We start from the raw sequence: 23,301 nt of genomic DNA on the forward strand, positions 1-23,301 counted from the left end.
TTGGTGGAATCTCTTCCTTAAAAACCCCAAAATTCATGGCTATAGCACTCCAACAGACTACGGTCTTCTCGCTCGCGAGCTTTTGACTAATGTTTTGTAGTCCGCTCAGTAACAGTACTTCAAAAGTTACTCAACGACAATGGTCCAGGCCATAAACGCAGGATTACTCGCCGTCTCGCCCCTAATAGTTGGCTCAATCTCACCTACCATCACAGTCAGAAACACGACCTCGACGCACCGCGTCGCTCGATTATCAGCCAGCTCGGGCTCTCGCGGCCTTCACTTTACCCCCTCTGACAGAAACCCACAGAAACTCTACCATACCTAGCGCGCACACACTCGCACACGTCCACACCATCGCAACTCTCTCCACAGCTCCACCCCTACGATAACTTCACATCCCCTTATCTGTTTTTAAGTACCAAACGCCCTCGCATAACCACAACTCCACGCGAATCTCTGATACAGCATCTCCCGCCATACAGACCTCGGTGGCCACCCCGTCACCTCCCCGCCCCTACACACTACACGCACCTCTGGCCCTGCAAGTATTCCAGGCCGGCCACCAATGCGTAAGACTGACAAACGCAGAACGCAAGAACGCCCCCTGCGATCGAGCGTCACTCCGCCCTGCGCGATTGATCGCTACGGCTCCGCTGTTGCTCATGTTGTCCTGCTGCGAATCACCTACCATGACTGCATTCCTGCAGCAACGAGCGGCAACAATCGCTGCAATTCACCTCTCGTAACGCCCGACGAGCAATTCAGCACGTTATCACGTGCGACGCCCGACATGTGACGCCGGCCCCCACTGTTCCCCACTTCCTGCGACACTACCACCGCTCTCTCCCACCTGGCAAGGCAGCACTGCCGTCTTGAACCACCGAACATGTTGACGCTAATCCTGCCAGGCCCACACCCCCCCCCCGCTGACCAGGACGTCGCGCGGACTCTCTCTCCTCACGGCCCTCTCCAGTCTGAACCCACCCCCGGACCAGGCAGGGATGGCACATCCCGCCACGCTCTTCTCGCCTCCAGCCCACCGGGCCTCATCGCGTACGCGCCGAATAAAGCCACCATCTGGAGTCTCTCATGTGAAGGAGACCCAGGGGAATCAACTCCCACACCCCCGCTGACACCCCCGCCTGCCCATCTGCCAAGCGCTGCATCACGGAGAGCGCGCTGTCCACCCCCCCCCCCACGCCCCCCTCGACCCGGGGTGTGACCGCGTCGAAGCGAGACGCTGTCAGTGTCTCCACCTCTCTCGCCCGTCCGAGGTCGCCCCGAGCTCTCACCAATCCGCGCCCGGCTGAGTTTAATTCAACCACCCACGGTAACCCCATAATCACCCCTGGAGGGACGCAGGCCGCTACTCTTTTCCACGTTCTTAACCCTTATGAAAACCCACGCTTTGACACGACTGCCGATTTGAGCTGGTACCGTCTGTAACGCAACTCTCCTCCCTGGAGCGAGCCTCATCAGCAGCAGGCTCGTCCAGGTAAAACAGTACCTCTCATCCCCTCCCCTCCTGGTACGCCGACCCCCCTGCAGCGCCGTCTCTACACCCACTTTGAAAAGGTGCTAGGCAGCCCACGGGAATAACGACGACAGACCGGTTGTACTGGTACGATATTCCCTGGAATGAAAACCGCCCCCGCAGGAATTTCCTGTGTTGTGGAGGATGGATGGGTAAACGCTGGAAGTATGCATCCTTCAGGTCTATAGAGGTGAACCAGGTCCCTCCTTGTGAACACACTCCAGCACCCCTTTTGATCGTCAGCATGTGAAAAGGCCTTTTCATTATCGCCATCGTTGAAGCTGATAGATCGAGTATGGGTCCTCATCCGCGCCTGTCCTTTTTCGGGATAAGAAAATAAGCGGGAAGTAATACCCTGATCTTTCTTCCCTTGAGGAACCCTCGGAATAGCCTCTTTCAACAGGAGAGTTCTCTGTACGCTCTGACTGGAGCGCAAGACACTGTTCCCGGATGACGGCCGTGTCTTCCCTGTATCCATTGAAAACTGTGGGGGGGGGAGGCGAACTGTAAGGTGTACCCTCCTGCTGATCAGCCTGCTCATCCATCTGTCCATCAGACACACGCGCTGCCACTCTCAGAAACACTCTGAGAGCGGACGCACATGCTCGAGATGTGTTGTGGTCGTCATGACGACGAGCCACGCCAGAGCCCTCGCCGCCGCTGCCCGTGATGCAACCCAAGGTGGGCCTCGAGCGAAAGGGCTGCGAGGAAGCCTCCACACGCTGCGTTTCACTCCGACCCTCATCATGAGGCGCATACACGCTCATGGGATGAGTGGAGGTGTGTGCAGTGACGTCCACATGAGGCGTTACAACGGCGCTCATGGGCTTATTGTGACCGTGTGTAGGTGGCGTATCTCGGACAGAGGAATGCCGCGAGCTCTGCGGTTTAATAACCGAAAAAGTTAAAACCAGCAGGCCTCTGCAGCGAGCCCTGCTGCCTCAGATTGGAGGCAGCTGGCTTAGTTAACGAGCTCTGCAGCTTATTAACCGATAGATTAAAAACTGCAGGCTCTTGTAACGAACACTGCTGGCTATTAACTGCTATTAACGGTTATAGGCAGCTGGTTTACACAGAGTGGGGGATATGTGAGACACATTTGATACTGATGACTCAGACAAAAGGTTGGAAAATGAGCTTTCTTTATTTTCCTCACAATCCCCCCCAACCCGTCAAGACCGGCTCTGCTTCCTCGGAGGCTCTCGTGGAGCAGACGACGAGCGGGAATACCTCACTCTCCGTTGACCCTATTGATGGGGGGGGCGGAGACGCGGGACGGCGCCCCTGCCGCCGCCGACGGACGAGTCTGACGCCTCGGCTGCGGTTGCTGTGGGCAAACCTTCCTGGCTGGCTCTGTGACAGCCGCCTGCTGCAGCCAGAGGTGGAGCTGGATCTGCGTCATCCACGCAGCGATCCTCGCCTGGGAGACAGCCACGGACGCGCACAGCGTGAGCGCCGTCCTGGCTGCCTTACCGATCTCCTCCGCCTCCTCTGGTGCCAAGGTGGCGGATCGCTCCGCCAGCGTCACCACCGAGTTGGACAGCAACGCGATGTTGTTCGCCGCCGCCGAAGCCTGAAAAGCACACTGATGGCGGGCGACATACTGGTCCTTGGGGGATGCCAACGTAGGGCGCCGTCCGGCGATCATGTTGGCCTGCCTAACCCCAAAGAACGCCGTCAGGCTCGGCTCCAGAGAGGGGGTGGTTGGGAAACCATCCTCCGTGAATCCCTCCACCTTAGTGAAGGGAACAAAGGTGGACACCGGAGCCCTCAGGGTCCTCGGGTTCGCCGCCGCCCCCTCCTGGTACCTCCTAATGGCGGGGAAGCACGGATCACTCCTGCCCATCTGAACCCGGGAAAAAACTCCAGCCATGTCGTCCAGAGCCACCCTCTCCCGACCTAGGGGAACGGGGAGACCTCTGCAGGCAGCCGCCCTGCAGATGATCTCCGGCAGCTCCACCATGATGCCACCTAACGCCGGCAGCGCCATGGCAACGGAGAAGGGGACCGCGGGCTCGGCCGCCAAACCAGCACCCTGCTCCGACTCAGAGGAGGGAGGGGAGAACCGCACGGTGAACCATGGAGGGAGACCGGGTAGGAGTCGTCCGACTCCTGCCCGGCACTCGGCTCCAGGGACATGCTGCCGTCCACGTGCTCCTGGACGGGCCAATCCTCCTCCTCGGCAGCAGCAGCTAGAGCGTCCGCTCTTCGCTTCCTGTCGGCTGATGGGAGACGGGCACAATGTAAGCAAGCGACCTGCTGGCTGAGAGCCGCATTCGCGTGCTCTGGCCCCAGGCAGGATTCGCACATTGCGTGCTGGTCCTAGCTCATGATATATCCTGAGCCACATGAGGGACAATCTCGGACGCAGTTGTTGCTCATGATGATCAATTTATTTAGTTCTGTGCTTCAGTAACTGCCGTGGTTTGCTGAAGAAAAGAGGGAGCAGGTTGTCGGGCCTCCTTCCTATTTATACCGGAAGGGAGACCGAGGGTGGGGCCCACCTTGCGGGTGGGCGTGGACTACAAGTGTTTCAGTGCTGCGCGGGGGCGCAGGGGGATTACCCAATAGCGATAGCCTTAGAGAGCTACGCCATATAAGAAATAGAACACCTGGAAGATGACCACATTAGCATGTTAGCTTGTTAGCTAAACAAACCTGCACGCACCTGTGAATGATGCGACATTAAAGGTGCGTTTGGTTTGAGTCACAGAGTGGGCTCGCCGGGTGGTGCAGTGATTAATTAAGCTAGATGGATTTGCTTTAACAATGCCGTACATTTTTTTTTAAATCCATTTGGAATAAATATCAAATATAAAACATTTATATAAACTTGATAGCTTTAACCGATAATAGTGTCATCAATAGGTGTCAAGTTCTGATTGGGTTTGGTTGATTGACTCCTGCCTAAACTTGAAAATGGCTTGTTCACTCCAAAAGGACACACGGGACAACTCAAATCTTGACCCTTAACCCTCTTTTCTTTTTATTTGAGATCATGTATTGTTCTTTTAGCTTCGTGGAGCTTCATTTAGCTTCCATGTTGCATCATTTACATTTTAGGTTGAAAACCTTTAAAAAATACGAAACACACTTTCATCAACTTAGAACAATTTAGCCAAATAAAACCTTTAAATGAAAAACATACCATACTTAAACATGCACTCTAATTTCTGCTCTATGGTTTTAAATGTAAATCAAGTGACAATTTAACATTTCATGTCAAAAGTAAATTCATCTCAACAAAGTAAATTAATTCCAGTTTCTTATATTTTAAATTAATAATTTGTAAGACTAACTAGAAATAATTATTCAATTCAATCTTCTTCATCAAACTTATCTTCAAACCAGATAAATATATTTAGAAATATTACCAGCAGTGTCTTTGGGTGAATCCTGGAGTCAATCCTCTCCTCTCTGCTACTCACAGTTAAAAGTGTTTCTGTATTTTGTCCTCTGCTGAGTGTGCATCTCCAGGTGCATCTCTATAGTGGAACCACAGATGTTAGGCTCCCTACCACCACCTGCTGGACTGGAGCCATATTTAGAATTTGCCCTTCACCGTTTTTATCAGATATTATCTTTATTTTAATATTGACCTTCGTCTCGACAATAGGGGCTCCTGAACTTGCACCATTTTTATTGTCTTTCTTAATTTGATTGATGTCTTGTGTATATTTATATTAAAAATGATTATACTTCAACTAACTACTGTAGCCATCAAATATACCTCATTTAGGGAGTTCAGGTCACCCACTCTGACTCTTTATCCTGTTATCTAACACTTATCTTTCTTTTTTGTTTATCTTTAGCAAATCTTCATCATCGCAACCATCCCTTCATGTCTTCATTATCAGAGGAGCAGACCTGATGACAGAGGAGCAGCCAGAAGAGCTTATTGAGAGTGTGTTGGACACAAATGAAAAAGGACAGCTTTAATTACCAGCCACCTTAATGGTAAAAATAAAAACATCTGAGACACATGAATATGAAGTTAAACATTTATTTTTGACAGTCTAATGGCATTATTATTAGAAGGGAATCACAATATATTAGTAAGCTCTCCAAACTTAAATAAGTGACTTTTCATTTCACATTACAAATCATTTTGTATTCTAAGGCAGAAGCAGGGCTGTTGCACAGCCTAATCTCATCTGAATGAAGCTGAAAGAGTTAAAACATTACGACAGTCATTTCTTTGCTTAATGTCTTTCGTGCCTGCAATGCATCTCAAAAAAGGGAAGCAGCAGAAAAGGAGAAATGGCTTGAAGCTAAGAGACAATTTAACACTGGATATTAAAGAACAGATATGCCGTGAGCATCTTGGAATGGCTGCTAAAACTTTACATTTGAAGTAAAAGGGGAATAATAATAATTTTGAAACTGTTTGAGATGTTTACCTCCTGGGATCCAGAAGTGTGGACAAGGAGGACAAGATTAATTCAAATGTTTTGGCTAATGTGTTCTTCAAGATGTTCAGTAGCAGTAGTCATGTTATGTAATTTAGTTATTAAGATAAAGGTAAACATTTGAGTGACATTTGTTTCTTTCTTTCCAAGAGTCAGATGAGGAGAGTGGTTTCGAACCTCTCAGCTAACTCTCAAGAGGCAAGAAAGCTAATAAACAAAAATCCCCAATAAATCGAAACTCAAACTATTTGTACTACAGTATATAACTATTACTAAATATAGCAGCATAACAAAACATAATTAGAGATGAATTCATTTACATTACATCTTTAGTATAACAATAAGGTATAGAAAATAACGCAGGTGAACTTAATATTTTCTCATTTAAAGTATGAAGCACAGATCTGTGTCAAATCAAACCGAATAAGAGTGGTACTTCATATCATTTAACATACAAAAAACAAATAAAGAAACAAGCTAAATGTGTTGTGTATAATCACTAATACTGGCATTTTGCCTCAAACTAGATTCAAAGAACATTTCAGCCAAACAGACATGTCCCTAGTGTAAGTCAATGGTATTTATATTGAAATCACAAAGAACCATAAGTAGTGCAAAGAAAGCTTAAATTAACGTAGAGTCCCTTCATACAGTTCGTTTTTTTTTGGTTCAGTTTTTGGAGACGACACAGAAACATCTTTTTTCAGATTGAGTAGTAGCTTTGCTTGAATAAGCTCTGAACAAGTCAGTTAGTGTCCTCAAAGAAAAATATATGCTGAGTCAAAATAACGTCAAACATGGGTCATTTTTACAAGTGTCTATTATGTTAAACTGTTATCTTCAAAATGATATTACGTATGTGTAAACCATCTTTGGCCTTTAGCGATGGCATGGGATGTGGATTAAAGCTCTTAATCTGAAATAATCTATTCTCTATACTTTCTGTACAACAATAGATACATTAAGGCGAGCAGGTGAGCATTTGGCGAGTGTGTGTGTGTGTGTGTGTGTGTGTGTGTGTGTGTGTGTGTGTGTGTGTGTGTCTGTTAGTGCTGTGTCTGCGCTGATGGTTCTGAATTGGAGCGACATTGCTGGCTCTGGATGTGGGAGATCTGCAGAACGGGCAGCAGCAGCTGCAATGCATTCTCAATGTAGTTGGTACTGTTGGAGCCCTGCAGACAGGAAATCCAGGAACACCATAAACATCACTAACTACATCATCATCCTCATCATCATCATCATCATCATCATCATCAGAAATTCAATGATTTTAACTTTTTAATAAGTGGTTTAGGGTATAGTTTAAAGCTGTATTTAAATCATACAGAACATTAAAAAAAAAATAGTAAGAATAGGTATTTGAGGTTGAAATTATTAAACATAATTTACTTTGAGCATCATTAATATATTGAACACCTTGTGAATTTATTCAAACAGATCTTTATCCTTTGAAGGTTAGCTCACCTCATTCCCTATTAACACATTAAACATGATCAATTACCACACACTTACAGCAGTCATCTTCACGCTGAGCTTACCACAGCATTCATTTCATTCATTGTCAATTATATTCAAGATCATCTAAGGACAAAGGACTGCATCTCACCTCTAAAAGCACATCGTTTACCAGCGGATTCAACTCCTCTGCTTTCCTTTGGCCCTGCGACAGGGAGACAGAAGCAGAAGGAGGATGACACTTAGTTTACTGGTTGTACATTTTCATAACAATCATGAATCATAAAGAACTACAAAGATTAAACAAATGTGTAGGTTGTGGCCCTTTCTAGAGATCTTTTGAAAAGAAAAAAAACATTTATGCTGTATTTGTGGTTTGTTTATCTACTTCTGCCTATGACATTTTGGAGAGAAACAAGCCTACTAACTATGCCTTTCACCTACCCCAACAAGAAGCAGCGTATCAGAGAACTTCTTGGCCAAACACTCCACCTCCTTACACATGGCACATGTCAACCTGGAATACAAATGAAGATTTTAGCAAATTGCCCTCCCTTTAAGAAAGGACACACACACACACACACACACACACACACACACACACACACACACACACACACACACACACACACACACACACACACACACACACACACACACACACACACCTGGTGAGGATGTGTGCCTGGTCTCTGGCTGGTTTCTCCAGGTCCTGGCCATGGAGGATGAGCTCTGCCACCTTGTGGAGCTGCTCGATACTGCGAGCCGTCACTTCTGCAAGACTGCTGACTGATGACAGGTAGACAGCCTGCAGGGGGAGCAGGAGGAGAAAAGCACATAAACACATATACAAAGAATAACTGAATCAAATCAAATCTGTTCGTGATAGCAGGTGAAAAAGAAGGTGGCATTAAAAGAACAGAGTATAAAGTCTGTAATGTTGCTGTTTAGAGTCACACTGTTGAGTTCACCTCACCTCTACAGATCTGGGGTCGTTCTCTTTCTCCTTCTTTTCCTCCTCTCCTCCCTCCACCTCCTCCCCCTCGCTCTTCTTCTCCACATGCTCTTCTCCGTCTTTCTTCTCCTCCTCCTCCTCCACTTCGTTTTCTCCAGGTAAGGCTTCTCCTGCTGGCTGGTCCTGTGGCGTTTCCCTGTCAACCGTCTCCGTAGTGACAGGCTGTTCCACCTCGCTCACCCAATCCTGGGCCCTCATTCGAGCCTTCATGTGCATAATTAGAGAGATCTCAGTCCTGATATATGCTAATGAGATGCGTATACACGATGATATGCTAATGTGGGTTCTATAAATGTGAATTTGAATATGCAGAAGGACTTCAAAAGGTGATCATTTTTAGGTCTAAGACTGCAGCAGGAGAGAGTAGATGTTAATATTAGTATGTGTACGTGTCCAAATATCTAGTACAATTGGAAGGGAAATTAGGCAATTCTCTCTGAAGAGATTTATTCAGAGTGCAGTTTAAATTTTAATTAAAGTTGAAAGTAAGTTAATTAAGGGGGTTTATAGAAAATGATTTTCTCTGATAGACTTCAAGTGTTTTGTTACATTTCCCAGAATGCTTCTTTAATTGACAGAATAGAGCTTTGAAAAATATACTGTGAGTACATAACATTAAAAGAGGTTTAATGGGAAATCTAACCTTTAGGATAGAACATAGGACAAAAACTGCAGAAACCACCAGTGAATATTGAGGCCAGAATCATTGAGCCCTTAACTGTGTTTATTTGTTTAGGATAAAGGTTGTTTGAAAAAGATGAACTGAACATAAAGAGTTAGTTTCTGTTTGATGTAGAACAAGTAACAATTAAGATAATATCAACACAATTAGGTAATTTAAATCATTTAGTTTTGAAATGCTTTTTCATTAGTTTTTTGTGGTTTCCATGTTTAAGATTGTGTGTTTATTTTGTGAATTGGGTTGTTGGTCGTTATATATGTAAATATTGATAAAAATCACATTCCACACGAGGATGAATTTTAGATGCATCAACTTCAAGGCCAGTATGCAAAAGAGGAACGATGAAAGCGAGTCTTTAAATGTACATATGAGAATGTGAATAATTAAACGTTAAAATGTTAAGGAATGAATGAAAGAATGAATGAATATTCATTCATCCAAAGTGTGTGCGTCAGCTCAAGCATTTCTCACCTTGTTGAGTTTGTCTGGCGTTGCAGCAACATGAAGTTCAAACAGCAGCTCAGTGAGGACGCTCAAAAACTCCTCTCCGTCGGCCGCTGGCATAAATACAGAATCACACAAAATCACACACACACACACATGTTAAACTAATAGACGCATGAACTGTGGATTGAGAGCAGATTCAAAGCCACATGCAGTGTTTTCCCCCATGCTAAGAGCATAACGATAAACATTTTGTCTGCCTTGAGCTAAACAGCTCAACCAACATTTGGTGCACTTATGATTCATGTTTTTGTACTAAATAAATTACAACTCTTATATATCAGTACAATCAGCTCTAAATGTGTAAGGCACACACATGCAGATTCAATGTCTTCATCTGATGTGGGTTTTGTTTTGAATCGGCGATGTGTTAGAAACGTGTCAGTGGCCCCTGAACACCAACACTGGATCAGGCTCCCTGTTAGACCCTGAGGGTGGAGGGACATGGTCTGCTTTGAGCTCTGCTGTGACATCGCCTGAGGGCCCCTCTCGCACAGTGACTTTACATTTAAATCGCATGTGACAAGTGGCATCTCATGACACCCCCTTGACAGTAAATTCAACTTTGGCAGAACATATTACTTAAACAGAGAAACAGCAGTAGATGAAGAACAAAATTCCTCCAGTTGCCATAATGTTGAAATATTTGTCCAGGATTTTGCCAATAGGAAAACTAGTTTATGTATGTTGACACTGACAGACACGACGTTATGTCACAATCTGACGCTGACATGTTTTAGTTACTTTAAGTATGTGTCAAATCAATTCTGTTCCTGACCCATGTCCCTCTGACAGATTTAAAAGGTGAAATTAAATTATGGCCAGCAGATCCAGAGTCAGTGCTCAGGGTCCGCCTCTACCTCCAGCAGGTCTGGCGGCTGGTTTGGGTCACTCACATAGGGGGGTTGAACAGTGTAATTGGGAACTTAGAACACCGTTATCCTTCATCTCTCCTCCTTCTTCTTCTTTTTCTTCTTCCTGTTTTTCCTCTTCCTCACCTTCCTCTCGCTTGATGAAGATATTCTTAATGACGATCAGCTCCTTCTTTACCTCGTCCTGCTCCTCTTCCACCAGGGAGGAGAGGAAGGCTTGGACCTAGGAGCAGATATGGAGTGTATGACTTGATAAAAAAGACTGTATCTTAAAAGCACTCCTCACACTGGTGCCTTACCTTGGCCTCACTCTCATTGGACAGGATCTCCAGGGCCTCGAGATGTGACAAGCCCTGGTAGTCGTCAAACAGAATACCATAGTGAGCTGTGGGCACACTGATTGGCTGGTTGCCCAGGCGGGCCCGTTCTTTCTCTTTGGCTTCCTTTAACATCTAAAAAAATCACAGGGAAACCTTCAAAGAACAGCATACAAAATGTGGATTTAAACTGAATATCACCAAACCAAAATCCATGTTTTACCCCATTGTTTATCTCTTAAAAGGAAACATATTGAGTGTCTGTATGTGAGCTCTGAGAGTGTGTCTACATGCCTGACTCAGTGACACCGTCTTCTGCATCAGGATCTTAGTCTTTTTGAAACCCGGGTCATTCTCAGCAAGAACAGTCATGGTCTTCTTTCCAATGAACTCCAAAGCATCCAAACCTCCACTGATCACTGACTTACCCTAAAGAGACAAGAGATACACATAGAGAGAAACAGGAAATTGAAAAAGATAGAAATACAAATATTTAAGAATAATGAAAGTGATACGAAGTCCACAGTTTGACTTGAACTGAAATGATCAGATACTGAGATAATGAAGCGAAAAATACTTTTTGTAATATGATGGACTATAATAGAAAAAGTTTAAATGATATATTAAGATTATACACTAAATACTTTTTTTGTGGACTATTTGTTTTCTGCAATCTTCTTTTGTGTCCATCTTTTCTTTTGTGTTCAGCTTAGCTATGAACCCATTCATAGTTAGGGCAGAAGAAATCCAAAAAAGGATGGCAGATATCTTTGTGAGTCAAAACTCTGACTTGCATTAACTAACGTATTTTTTAACTTAGCAGATTTGAATCAGAAATCACTGGCAGGTAATTGTTTACATGATTGTGTGTGAATGTGTGTTCACTCACTGTGTTCTGCATAGCGTGTGTGATGCTAGAGAAGACGCCCCTCCCAGGAGCTGCAGCGCTAGCAGGAGACTCAGCAGAGACGGACAGCTCAGGATCTCCACCTTCTCCTCCATCATTCTTCTGTTCCTCCACTGCATCCTCCTCTTCTCGCGCCTCCTCTCCTACTGAGGTCTTGTGGAGGCGCAGAGCTTCTCCTGCCTTGGTTTTAACCGAGGTCAGGCTCTGACCTGCACACAGACACATGAGGTAAAGACTCAGGAAATCAAAAGAGTTTGTAAAGTGGTAAGGACAAGAAAGAAGAAGAATGAGGAAATAGGAGCAGAGGACGTACCCACTGAAGAGGTGGCACTGTTAATAAGAGATTTTCCCCATGAACTCCAAACTCCCCAACCTTTGTCTGTCTCCTGCAGTGAGCTCTACAGATATAAACACATACAGATAAATAGCTGGAAAACCTTGAGATATACAGTATATATTTATTTTACTTTTTTTTAAAACACCAATATTAAAATATGTACGTACAGTGTCGTCAGCTTTTTGTTTGAAATTCTAATATGTCCTGCCCAACACAAGGGCACAATTTCTAGTTTAAGGTATACTTAAAACAAAGAGATGCGTGACAAAATCAAGTAACAAAAAAAATGTCCTCATCACACATACTGTACCTGGACATTTCTCTGGTCAATTTATTTATACAACTAATGACACACTTGCATATTTGCAAGCCTGTTTCAAAGTTTTTTTTTTATTTGTCTAGTTAATATCCCTGTTTGTATTATGTCACTCTGGCAATACAAACAGGTTTGGCCTTAAAACGTTATATTTTGCACTTTATGACAAGAAACCAAAGAAATGATTGCAACAAACCTCCACATCCTCCTTTACAGCCTCTGCGTCTGGCTCCAGGCTCACTGGTTGGTCACACAAGATCACCTGACCCTCAGCGGCGGGTTCTGGTTGGTCACATATGATCACCTGGCCCTCAGCAGCAGGCCCTGGTTGTTCGGTCGGACCCTCTGAAGGGTTAGTCTCGGTGGTCATGCCCTCTGTGGTCGTCTCCTCAGTGGTGGACCGCGGGAGATTAAAACTCTCAGGAATCAGAGGAGGCTGTAGACAGGCTGGAGGCGATGCAAAGGCTGCTGGGACATCCTGACAGGATCCAGGGTCGGGGTGAAGGGGCTCAGTGGGGGGAGAGCTGATGTCAGCAAAGGGGTCAGTATCAGCCTGGGACATGGTGATCTGGAAGAGAAGAGATTGATTTTAGTGGTTTTTAGTTAAATGAAGATGTACTCTTCTATAAATCTATGTTTCCTATGTTACACATCTTACATAATACAACACATATCTGCATTTAAAAAATATATAGCATTAATTAAAGCTGACAAGGTTAGTCTAATATCGGTATGTACTGGCTTATGACTACAGACAACCTTGTGTTACTTATTTTATAAATATATTACCTGCATTTTCACAACACAATTTCAATTGTTGATGCAACGAATAATCTTGTTTGTTGTTAATTACCAATTAAACAAACAGACACATTTTTAGATCATATTGGAGAAAGTAGAAGCTGAATACTGTTTGATTTAAAAGATACATTGATAATCAAAATAGTGAATGTTCATCTTATCATAAGTAACTAGGTTCAATAGCACAACGTTCAAATGCTTAGGACAAGCAAAAGACATCAATTCAATACGGCTGTATTTGAGGCACTGGGAGAGGACAGAGATATTTTAGACTCACTTCCACTGTGAAGGTTCAGAATAAAGTCCAAACTTCTCCTTATTTCAACAACATCACCAAGGTAGAAATAACTGCAACTAATTGCCAACTGGTTTGGGCATCTGTCAATTTAGTATAATCTGTAGTAGATAATGTGCTTTTAGTGTTTTATCCACTCAAGCATCGCAGAGGGTTAAGAAGTTTTCCATCGAATACAATATCTAATGTTTGATGATTGAATAAAAACCTAAATATCATAAAGGATGAGCTGCTGTTATACATTTCATACCTGATGCATGCTATGTGAAAGGCACATTTTTAGTAGTATAGAAAACTGAAATATTGTGCAAAGGCAGTGATTAAGGATTGCTTCATGGTTTAACACTACCATATAGTGTTAGCCTGCTGTATCTGCATCCACATGATAACTGTCATCCCTGTCATCATGGTTTTTAAACACTGCGAAGTTTGTCTTGAGTTAAATGTCATTTAACACTGTCATCGTTCACAAACTACATGTAATGGGAAAAATAGTAAACAAAATAGTAAACAAACCAGTTGACATTATCAATATACAGCAATCCATTAAAACAGACAAGAGTTTGCAGAATGCGGCACTTTAAGTATAAAATGACAACATGTTTCCATTACTCTGGAGCAAAAATAATGTATCCATAAACTTTCGAAACCGTTTTTAGAGTTATAATTGTAGCCCATAACTATAAACTGATAATTACAAAAACAGTCATTTAATATTGCCATCAATATGCATCTCCTGCTTCTCTTAACACTTATTAAACACATTAGTAAACAACGTTGACATACAGAGCAATGTTAAGCAGACATTTAACAAAGACCACTGTTCAGATGGAAAGTATGACAATAAGACTATTATTCGCATGTTAATGATCTTATTTACAAGTTCTACCTTTTTAACAAGTTAAACAATGTATCAAAACTTAAACGCCCGTGTTGTTGCCCATTAGTGTCAGTCGGCTGCTGCAGTTAGAGAAAGTAGAAAAGTTATAAAGCTCAAAGACAGTTTTGTTTTTGTGAAAGTGACAGTGCAGCTCACCCGGTTGCTTGGTGCCAGCAGGCTGCGGCTCCTCTTCCGCCCCGCCACGTCGGCAGGCCGGTACGTGACCACTGCTCCGAAGACTATGGTCACACAAGATAGTTCACTGCCTCAGGAACACAGACAGTCATTGGAAACAACTGTTGTCTACGGCTGTTTTCTTCCACTAAGAAGAAAGCAAGTGCTTAACAATTCAACTTGCTATTAAGCAGTGCATTATTAAAGACACTGCTCCACTGAAACAACTACTTTGTAACCGTTGTCGTTCCGTCCGGTGCCTTTACTGAGTGACAGGGTATACATGTAAAAAGTCTCACATTGAAATCTATTGATAATTTCACATATTTTATTTGCTCCGACAACAAAAGTATCCGCCTGATGGCAGTTGATTTGCAACTTGCTGTATAAATAAAGAGGAAGGCACACAGTGAGGTGGTTTTAAACGAAGACAGAAATGAGGGGTGAATCATCTTGATGCATGTGACTTGGTTGTTTTCACATAATAGTGGATTTGTCACTGGGCTGGCAATTCCCACCAGCCTAAAAGCTTAACCATTCTTATCTTGTGTAATAATGAAGAAGAACACAATAAAAAATTGACACAAGTTCAAGCACTGATTATTTTTAATTACCCTATATTCAGCCCTCAGCTCATTGCGGCTCGTTGGTCTAGGGGTATGATTCTCGCTTAGGGTGCGAGAGGTCCCGGGTTCAAATCCCGGACGAGCCCACTCTTTTTCTTCAGATAACAATGAACGTTTTAGTCTATGTAAAAGTGTATTCCGTCGTAGCAGTTGCTGTAAAAAATAAGAGTGAGTGCAAATATAAGTTACATATATATATAATATACACATAAACATTTTAATAAACTAAATAATTGCATTATGACCTATGTTTATGACAAGCAAGTTGAGTCCTTTAATGCTGTATATTCACAGCCACAAAAAAAACACTAAATGTATTTTTTGAATAATCATCAAATGTCACAAAATAGTGAAAAATCACATCATATTACAACTTTCAAAAGACTATAACTACTAACCTCTATAATGATTTAATTATTGATGATACCTACAATTACCAATATTAATCATTTGTTATTATTTTAATAATATTCTTCAGGTGATGATGCTGCCTGTGTGTGTATGTTTTTGTGTGTATAAAATAATTAAGTTTATTAGCTCTTGTAATAACATATAATATGAGCTATGAAAAAGAGGAAATATTGAACTTTGAGGAGCTATATTCGGGAGCATTTCAAACTTTTCATTTGTGCTTAATAAGTCACCTGCGATACAAAACAAATCTTCAGTCGATCAACTACCAACTCCATCATCAGTTCCAGCAAAACACCCACAAACAAAATGTAAGTCACAGCACTCCATTCTGCAAATATTATCAATACGTTTATTAAGTGGTATGAATATTCTGTCTTAAAATAAATGCAAAATTGCAGATGGACCTGTACAGTTATATGTTCACAGTTTTAACATGTTCCCTTTGAATTGCCAACATTTAGATTAAAAAGAGATAGGGTTTATATTAGACAGAACATTATAGAAATGTATAATATCCATTATTATGAGAGTATCAAAATCATGCTTAATAAAAACCTTTAATTGCCCTTTCAGTCTAATAATCAATCATAAAATATATATATATATATATATATATATATATATTACAACTAGTGTTTTCAGAAATACAAAACATGTACAAGCAAAAATTGCAAAAGATATCCAGGGGCAAAAAGCAGATCTGTTGAGCCACTCCATTCAGTATATGTGTGTGCGTGCATGCGTTTGTCTGTGTGTGAATTAAAGGATCACACCTTCTTATGGTATTAAATGATAAGAAAATGAATACAAAGACACCTGATGTTTCTGATCAAACTGACCAGCAGATAAATGAATAGAAAAACTGATGTGATAAGAAAATGTTTGGCTTTGGGAATGATTTATATATATATACATATATATAAAGTGCACATTGGAAACATGTACTAAGATGCTATGAACAAAACATTGTTCTTCTCAAGAAGCTATAAAAACAGAAATCTGTGCTCTTAAATTGTGTGGATGGTAAAACAAATATTGGGTATGACCTGTTACGAAAACATATTGTTAAATGCCATAATCTTTAAAAGGAGATATCCTGTGAGAAGGCTGGAATAATAGTCATCTGCTCCTGAAAACACACACATTTAAAGAGCAAATGTATCTGATTTGTACTTTGTATTTTTCCCATATAAACGTGTCATATAATAAAAAGAAAAAGGCTACCATTGTGTCACATCAAAAACCAAACATAGTTCATATTGATACATAAACGTGATATAAGACATTTCATTGCTTCTACCCTTAAACCAACCGAGTGGTGTCTTTTCCTCACAAACACAATAATGCCCCTGTGCAGCAACTTTCACATTTCTCTTGGAAACTCCAACAATGAACAATCCAGTCCCCCCCTTTTTGTCAAACCCAAATACCAAAAGCACACCAGTCCCAGGCTGCTTTCATTAAGTGCATGTTTTCTTTCTGTGTGTGCCTTTAACATGTGCATGTATGTACAAGGGAAAGCGAGCAATAGCTACCTGTTTGTTTATTTAGAGTCACTTCATGATTTAAGCTTGTAGAGGCAGATGAGGTGTGTGGTGCTTTAATGTGGCGGTCCATGAAGGAGGAGTTAGCCTTAGCATTATGTCACAGGTAGCAGCTTTGATGAAAAGCTGAAGTATGACACAATACACAATGGGTGTGATATGAATGATATATTCTGGAAAGTTTCACATTATATTGGCCTAGCTAGCAAACAACGCGTGTGTGTACAATCTTTACTTTAATATATGTAGAGAAATGTGAGCTGATGTATAAAGTAGCATGCTGTTTCTGGCTTAAACAGAGCGAGTGTAGATGCGGTTAGGTTTAGCAGCCACAAGAGGGCGCTGCTCTCAGGCCAGCTGAGAGGCTGCTGCCTCTATTTTAAAGAGTGTCTGGGCCTTCCACACCTGATCAGAGATCTGGTTTCTCTCAACATGTCTAAATAAGCTGCTGAGAAATCTGCAAGCAGGATGGTGTGACGATTACATGATTAATAGGTGGACCCCCAGCTACTGAGTTGAAAGGGTCCTAATTCACACCCTGAAGGAACATTTCCCCACTCCCTGGAGTCCAACATGTAAGGCAAACTCTTTAAAGATCCCCCCATAAGTCACAGTGGTACAGTCCAACGTTAAAACCAGCAACAAGTTTTTTTTTGTTAAAGCTGCCGGGATTCTGAGTTTTTCACACCAGGAGGTGGCGTTTCTTGTGCAAAGCCAGGTGGTCCGACCGGGAGAAGCTGCGTTCACAGTCGGGGCACTGGAACGGTTTGACTCCTGTGTGTTTGCGGAAGTGTCTCGTCAGCTCGTCTGAACGGGCGAACTTCCACGTGCAGCCTTCCCACATGCACTTGTAGGGTTTCTCACCTGCACAGAGGGAGAAAAGATGGTCAGCAAAAGGGCTTTTAAACATGGGCGGTTCTGGGGAGGGGGCCAACAGGGGCCAGTGCCCCTGTAACACTGAGCTTGGACCCCCCTGTGCCCCCTCCCCCCGGCAAAAGGATTCCATGTTATTGTGATACTGTTGCAGTGAAGATTGTGCTGTAACTTGAGCTGAAGTTTTGTTTTGTTTTTCAAATTGTTATCTACACAAATTTTGTAATTAAAACAAATACCAAAAACATAAAATCATGTTTCTATAGGGTTGCTCTATAATTGTATACTGAACAAAACATTTTCTTTTTGTCCCACATTAAAAGTGCCACTCTCAATAATTGGCCACAGCATGGACCCCCCCAGTAAAATTGGTCTTACAGTGCTGGTAAAGGATGATATAAGTGTTTTAATGTACCTTTTGTGTGTGACTCTTACCGGTGTGTGTCCTGCGGTGTGCTTTGAGGTGGGAGCTCTTGGTGTACACTTTGTTGCAGCCGTTGAAGTCACAGCAGTGGATTCGCCTCTTTTTCAGTGTGTCAGGAGACTCGGCAGGGAGAGGATGCTTTGCCCCCGAATGAACTATTACTGATGGGTTGTTACACCTGAGATACACAGAGAGAGTTTGTTAGAGGTGCTTGCTTCACATGATTTAACCAGGAGAGGGAGCCGCTGTCATTTAGCAGCGTTCCCCTTTATCATGTTAAAATCGTATCTAATGTAAGGGTCATTTGGTTGTAGCGATTTACCAATGCAATAACAAATTCTACCAGTGAGGAAGTAAAAAAAACACCTCCTGCCTTATCCTGTATGCCACCACGCCTTTCCTTTGTCTTGCCACCCCTGTCATGCTTTCATTCACTGGAATTTGATACAACGTCTGCTGATTTACAGCAATAAATTAAGCTCTGGACTTCCCTATACTGTGAAATAGTAAATGCTACTTTGCAACTCAACTATCAATTTTTTCCATCTAATACCCAACTTAAGCTAGCCCAAGAATATTACGAGTCTAATACTCTGCACCTCGTGTGTAGGTTTGTGTGTGTTTGAGATATTTTCTGTGAAAATGTTCAATGTTACAGTACTAAATACAGAATATAATTCAAAATAATAACCGAAAAACAACATATTTTAAATGTTTTAATCTGTTTCCCGCACTATCATAAACGTAGGGGTGTATGGGTGTATGTGTGTGTGTCTGTGTGTGTGTGTGTGGGGGGGGTGGGTGTGTGTGCGTGTGTATGTGTGTGTAAGTGGCAGTTGAGAGCAGGTGTCTGGTGTTGAAATATGAATCCCTCACAGATCAGTTCTGCATAGAAGATGTGCAGAAACCCCCCCCCATGACACGTTTTCTCTCTCACACACACACACACACACACACACACACACACACACACACACACACACACACACACACACACACACACACACACACACACACACACACACACACACACACGGCAAAGTTGACCTATCTCCTGCAGACACATCTACATTTACATTGCTCATGGTTTTTGAGAGGTGTGAGAGGTTTTAAGATCTGATGACAGGTAAAGACACACCCTGTTTCTTCCTTAAGGGTCTAATTACTTCACAGGATTTCGACGGCAACAATGGCCTGTGATGGCCACCGCCTTGACAACTATAGTGAAGAAAAATACACACAGACACACACAAACACACACTCAAGAAGCAAGAACTAACTGGCATCATTCCCTGACTATTACCTGTGTAACTGACATGCAATTATTTATTTGAGGAGAAGCAGTTATTTTGTAGAAGACTCTGGGAACCAAAACAGATGACAATGGGAGGTTAGGAGGAAGAGGAGGAGGAGACAGGAAGGAGATGAGGAACAGGAAGAGATGAGGAGGGCAGAAAGCAGTGAGAGAAGCCCTCTTATTATACATCCATGGAGAAGCTGAACAATGTTCATAAAAAAATACAGGAATTTCTGAGCAAAGGAAGAAGGGAGGGGAAGAGAAAGAGAAAGGAGAGATGGGAGAAGAGGTGGAGGATGACAAGATCAAGGTGGCTGATATGTGTGGCTGACTAGAATGGGAAGGGCAAGCAGTTGTATTAAGAGGACGAGAGAAAAGTGAATAAAAGATTCTGGGGAATTTCTTGCATAATAGATAACGTTGGTTTAAAAAAAAAAAAAACACTAATGGTAGGTTAAATCGGTATCTCTTAGCACTGTGATTGTCCGAATTATCCTTCAAATCTTATCTTTAACTCGTGAATTTTACCATAGAATAAATAAAAAAGGAAGATAAGACAACAATTCCTTGTAATTTTTGCAGCTAGTTTCTATGTGCTAAATGTTATATATAGTGACTGCTTTGTGATATTTTTTGTTTATAGATATATTTCCTGATTTCAATCCTACTTTTTTGTAATTCAAACAATATCCAGTCACAGTTTTGGGACTGCACCTGAATTTTAAAAAGATCACAACAGGAACAGAGATGGATAGGTCGGAGCCTCTGACCACGACTTCCATATACAGATAAAGGGGAAGCGCTCAAGCAGACGTAGAATCTTATGACACTTTTGGTGCTTCTTTCCAAATGTGTGCGAGAGTCACTCACCCGTATTCGTGTGGTATCCTGATGACTGATGATTTCATCTCATGGCTGCTGTGAAAGTCATGAGAGAGCTCAGAGCGAGGCTCCTTTTTGATTGGCCTGTGCAGGTCATGGATGTTGCCATTTTGAACTGTGGATATAAAGTATTGGTCAGTATGGTCGTGATTTATTCACATTAACATAATCTCCATATTTCATAGGCTACATCAAATTAAGATTTCATTTGAGCCACAATCACAAAACAGTGATTCAGACATGTTTCACTCTGTGAATCTCAGTGAACTCCATCTGACCACAGAAAACAGAACAACAAAACATGGATTTCCTAAGAAACAGGAATCTGGTGAAATAGATTTTCTAAAAACAGAGGAAATGAAAAGCACGTCACATTTTTTGTAAAAATATTTGTTCATTTAACGAGAATTCTTTTTTTGGAATGAAATTAAGGAAACAAAACATATACTTTGAGAAAATTAAGCGAGGACCTGCTGACTGATGCTATAACTGTAGGATGCTCAGATGACTTGTATTTGTTTCATTTTTGTCACTTTTATTTTTTACTTTTATACATTGCATCAACCCTCGGACAGAAGCAGGATTATATATTAGTAAGGGTTATAGGACGTTAGTTAGTCTTAAATGTTTTGTAGGTTGCTAATGTTACTGTAAAATATGTGCACTTTTTTAGATAATGACGGGTTAGAATACCTAAAGTTGAGAAACTATCTGGGTCCTATTCTGAAGCTTCAGACCGTGTTTTCATGATGTCACATTTCACATATCTCCATTCTGTCGTGTCGAATTTTACTTTTACTCAATTTTTTTGAATGAAACTGAAACTAAACCTATTTGCATTTGTCAGAACATTTTGGCAACATGTATAGTATGTAATGTTACTCAAGCTCAAATCAACTGAATTGACATCTTAAATAAAATAAAATAAACAAGGGTTCACCTGGCTTGTGCTCCCTGCTTCGATGATGGACGTCGTCATTGGCGACAGCTTGGCTCACCATTATGGACTGATGCAGGTGGAGAGATGAGGGGTAGAGGACGGACAGAGGCACCATGACCGGGGACACCAGGACCCCTGACCCCTGGATGACTCCGGATCCTGAGCTGATCAGAGGACCCACCATGGTGGGGTAAGGAAGGGAGGGAGTGTGCTGCTGGAGAACGTGGGAGGGTGAGGAGCGCATCTGCGAGTGCGGCGTGGAGCAGCGGGGGGAGGTACGGCTCCCCGAGCTGTAGGGGGAGGGCGGGGAGCTGCGTGAGGAGGCCGGGGAGGAGGCTGAGGAGCAGGGAGGGGAGGAGGAAGAGGAGGTGGAGGAGGAACGCTTGCTGACGGACAGATCCACGGGCTCCAGCTGGGTGTGTGTGGGGTTGCTGGGGGCGTGGGACTGGGTGAAGGCGTGCATGTGTGAAGCGTGGTAGAGGTGGGTCGGGTGGGAGAAGATCACTCCGTATTGCTCTGGGTTTTTCACTAACGAAGAGTAGAATGACTGTGAGAGAGAGGAAGCAGAAGGAAGCAGACAAAAGAGCAGTTAAAAACTTCCGCTCTGCGTTAAATAACAGGGAAAACATGTTTCTGCCACACAAACAACTACAGCCAGCCAAAAACTTTAAACCCAGCTCTGTTGGGGAGCGGATAACTGTTATGCCTCAGTGTGTGTGTGTGTGTGTGTGTGTGTGTGTGTGTGTGTGTGTGTGTGTGTGTGTGTGTGTGTGTGTGTGTGTGTCTATTAGCCTGCTGCCTGGCAATGTGTGTAGCCATTGTATGCAAATTGTCACTGTACAGCAGCCTGTTTGTCCAGGAAGAGCTGGAATGTGAGAACCAGTATGTCTAGACACGTAACAGGAGAGTGTGTGTAGGTCAGAGTTTCTGTATAGCATCAAAAACATGTTTGGGCATGATGTGAGCACACAAAAACACACGCACCCGAAGCAACATTCACAAAAACACACACACACACACACACACACACACACACACATATGACTTACCGTCTCCATGTCTGCCTTCAGAGGGTAATCATACATCAGCATGGCTGCACAGGCCAGGCTCCTACAAGATAAAACACACACATACAGCCATCAGTACACACATTTCATTACATAAGAACTCATTTATGCTCTTATTGATCATATTGGTTTACTTTGATGTCCTGTATGGTTTAGCATTGAAGACAAACATAAGCCAACAGTGGAAGCAGTACTCAGACACCTTACTTAAGCCAAAGAACAAATATATATTTATTTTAGAAATACAGCATTACAAACTAAAAAAAAGAAAAAGTACGGAGTATTATCACATTAAGTATAAAAGTAAATAAGTAAAAACTTATTTTGCAGAAACATCGGCCCTTATGGCCGATTGTATTGTGATTTCAAGCTGGACCCCTCAAACCTTTTTCACTTTTTGGAGTTAAAACCTTTGAAATAACAGCCAATATTTATTGTTGTTTTGTATAATCTTATTAGGTTTTATAAATGGCATATAATAATATGAAAAGGTAATATAGCTATCAAATAAATGAAGTGAGGTAAAAAGTACAAGATTTCCTTGTGGAAGTATAGTGACAAGTGGCATTAAACGTAAAATACTGAAGAGCCTTTGAGAAGTGATGAAAAGTAAATCGCCTAAAGTACAGGGAAAGGCTAGACAAGGGTCTGTAGTTAAGTGTAGGTGTGAAATGTGTGTGTGAGCGCTGTCGGCCTCACTTCCAGTAAATCACAGCAGTCAATAGACGCATGT

The 23,301-nt window shown here is 42.5% G+C and overlaps 3 protein-coding genes and 1 non-coding gene across 4 annotated transcripts in view; 2 read left to right on the forward strand and 2 right to left on the reverse strand.

Moving 5' to 3' along the window:
- The window catches only part of LOC104951361 (uncharacterized), a 108,536-nt gene extending 102,761 nt beyond the window's left edge, over window positions 1-5,775 (forward strand). Inside the window, exon 9 of the mRNA XM_010778001.1 lies at window positions 5,350-5,775. Within this exon, the coding sequence (XP_010776303.1) occupies window positions 5,350-5,408 (59 nt within the window). The 3' untranslated portion in view covers window positions 5,409-5,775. The remainder of the gene's footprint in view (window positions 1-5,349) is intronic.
- Window positions 5,776-6,511: 736 nt separating this feature from the next.
- Window positions 6,512-14,786, reverse strand: fam114a1 (family with sequence similarity 114 member A1). The gene is made up of 14 exons (XM_010778056.1): window positions 14,741-14,786; window positions 14,484-14,566; window positions 12,548-12,919; window positions 12,012-12,096; window positions 11,681-11,907; window positions 11,086-11,220; window positions 10,774-10,926; window positions 10,499-10,697; window positions 9,570-9,655; window positions 8,378-8,620; window positions 8,070-8,209; window positions 7,846-7,918; window positions 7,553-7,606; window positions 6,512-7,118 (listed from the first exon to the last, which is right to left on the reverse strand). The coding sequence occupies exons 1-14, from the start codon at window positions 14,784-14,786 to the stop codon at window positions 6,993-6,995; spliced, it is 2,022 nt and encodes a 673-aa protein (XP_010776358.1). The 3' UTR covers window positions 6,512-6,992.
- Window positions 14,787-15,141: 355 nt separating this feature from the next.
- trnap-agg (transfer RNA proline (anticodon AGG)) lies at window positions 15,142-15,213 on the forward strand. The gene has a single exon. It is a non-coding gene; the product is annotated as a tRNA-Pro (tRNA).
- Window positions 15,214-15,870: 657 nt separating this feature from the next.
- klf3 (Kruppel like factor 3 (basic)) overlaps window positions 15,871-23,301 on the reverse strand; it is a 39,912-nt gene continuing 32,481 nt past the window's right edge. Inside the window, exons 2-6 of the mRNA XM_010778043.1 lie at window positions 22,551-22,611; window positions 21,502-22,048; window positions 20,550-20,676; window positions 18,394-18,560; window positions 15,871-17,949 (exon numbers count right to left, since the gene is read on the reverse strand). Coding sequence (XP_010776345.1) covers window positions 17,768-17,949; window positions 18,394-18,560; window positions 20,550-20,676; window positions 21,502-22,048; window positions 22,551-22,592 — 1,065 coding nt within the window. The 5' untranslated portion in view covers window positions 22,593-22,611 and the 3' untranslated portion in view covers window positions 15,871-17,767. The remainder of the gene's footprint in view (window positions 17,950-18,393; window positions 18,561-20,549; window positions 20,677-21,501; window positions 22,049-22,550; window positions 22,612-23,301) is intronic.

The sequence above is a fragment of the Notothenia coriiceps genome, unplaced genomic scaffold (assembly GCF_000735185.1).
Source record: "Notothenia coriiceps isolate Sejong01 unplaced genomic scaffold, NC01 NC01_scaffold00018996, whole genome shotgun sequence".
NCBI lineage: Eukaryota > Metazoa > Chordata > Actinopteri > Perciformes > Nototheniidae > Notothenia > Notothenia coriiceps.

Coding starts and splice junctions, on each gene's coding strand:
- fam114a1 (XM_010778056.1), bottom strand. CDS start 14,786: ATGTATACCCTGTCACTCAGTAAAGGCACCGGACGGAACGACAACG. Junction 11,908..12,011: donor CAGTGCCACCTCTTCAGTGG/GTACGTCCTCTG, acceptor GTCTGTGTGCAG/GTCAGAGCCTGACCTCGGTT. Junction 10,698..10,773: donor CCAATGAGAGTGAGGCCAAG/GTAAGGCACCAG, acceptor ATCTGCTCCTAG/GTCCAAGCCTTCCTCTCCTC.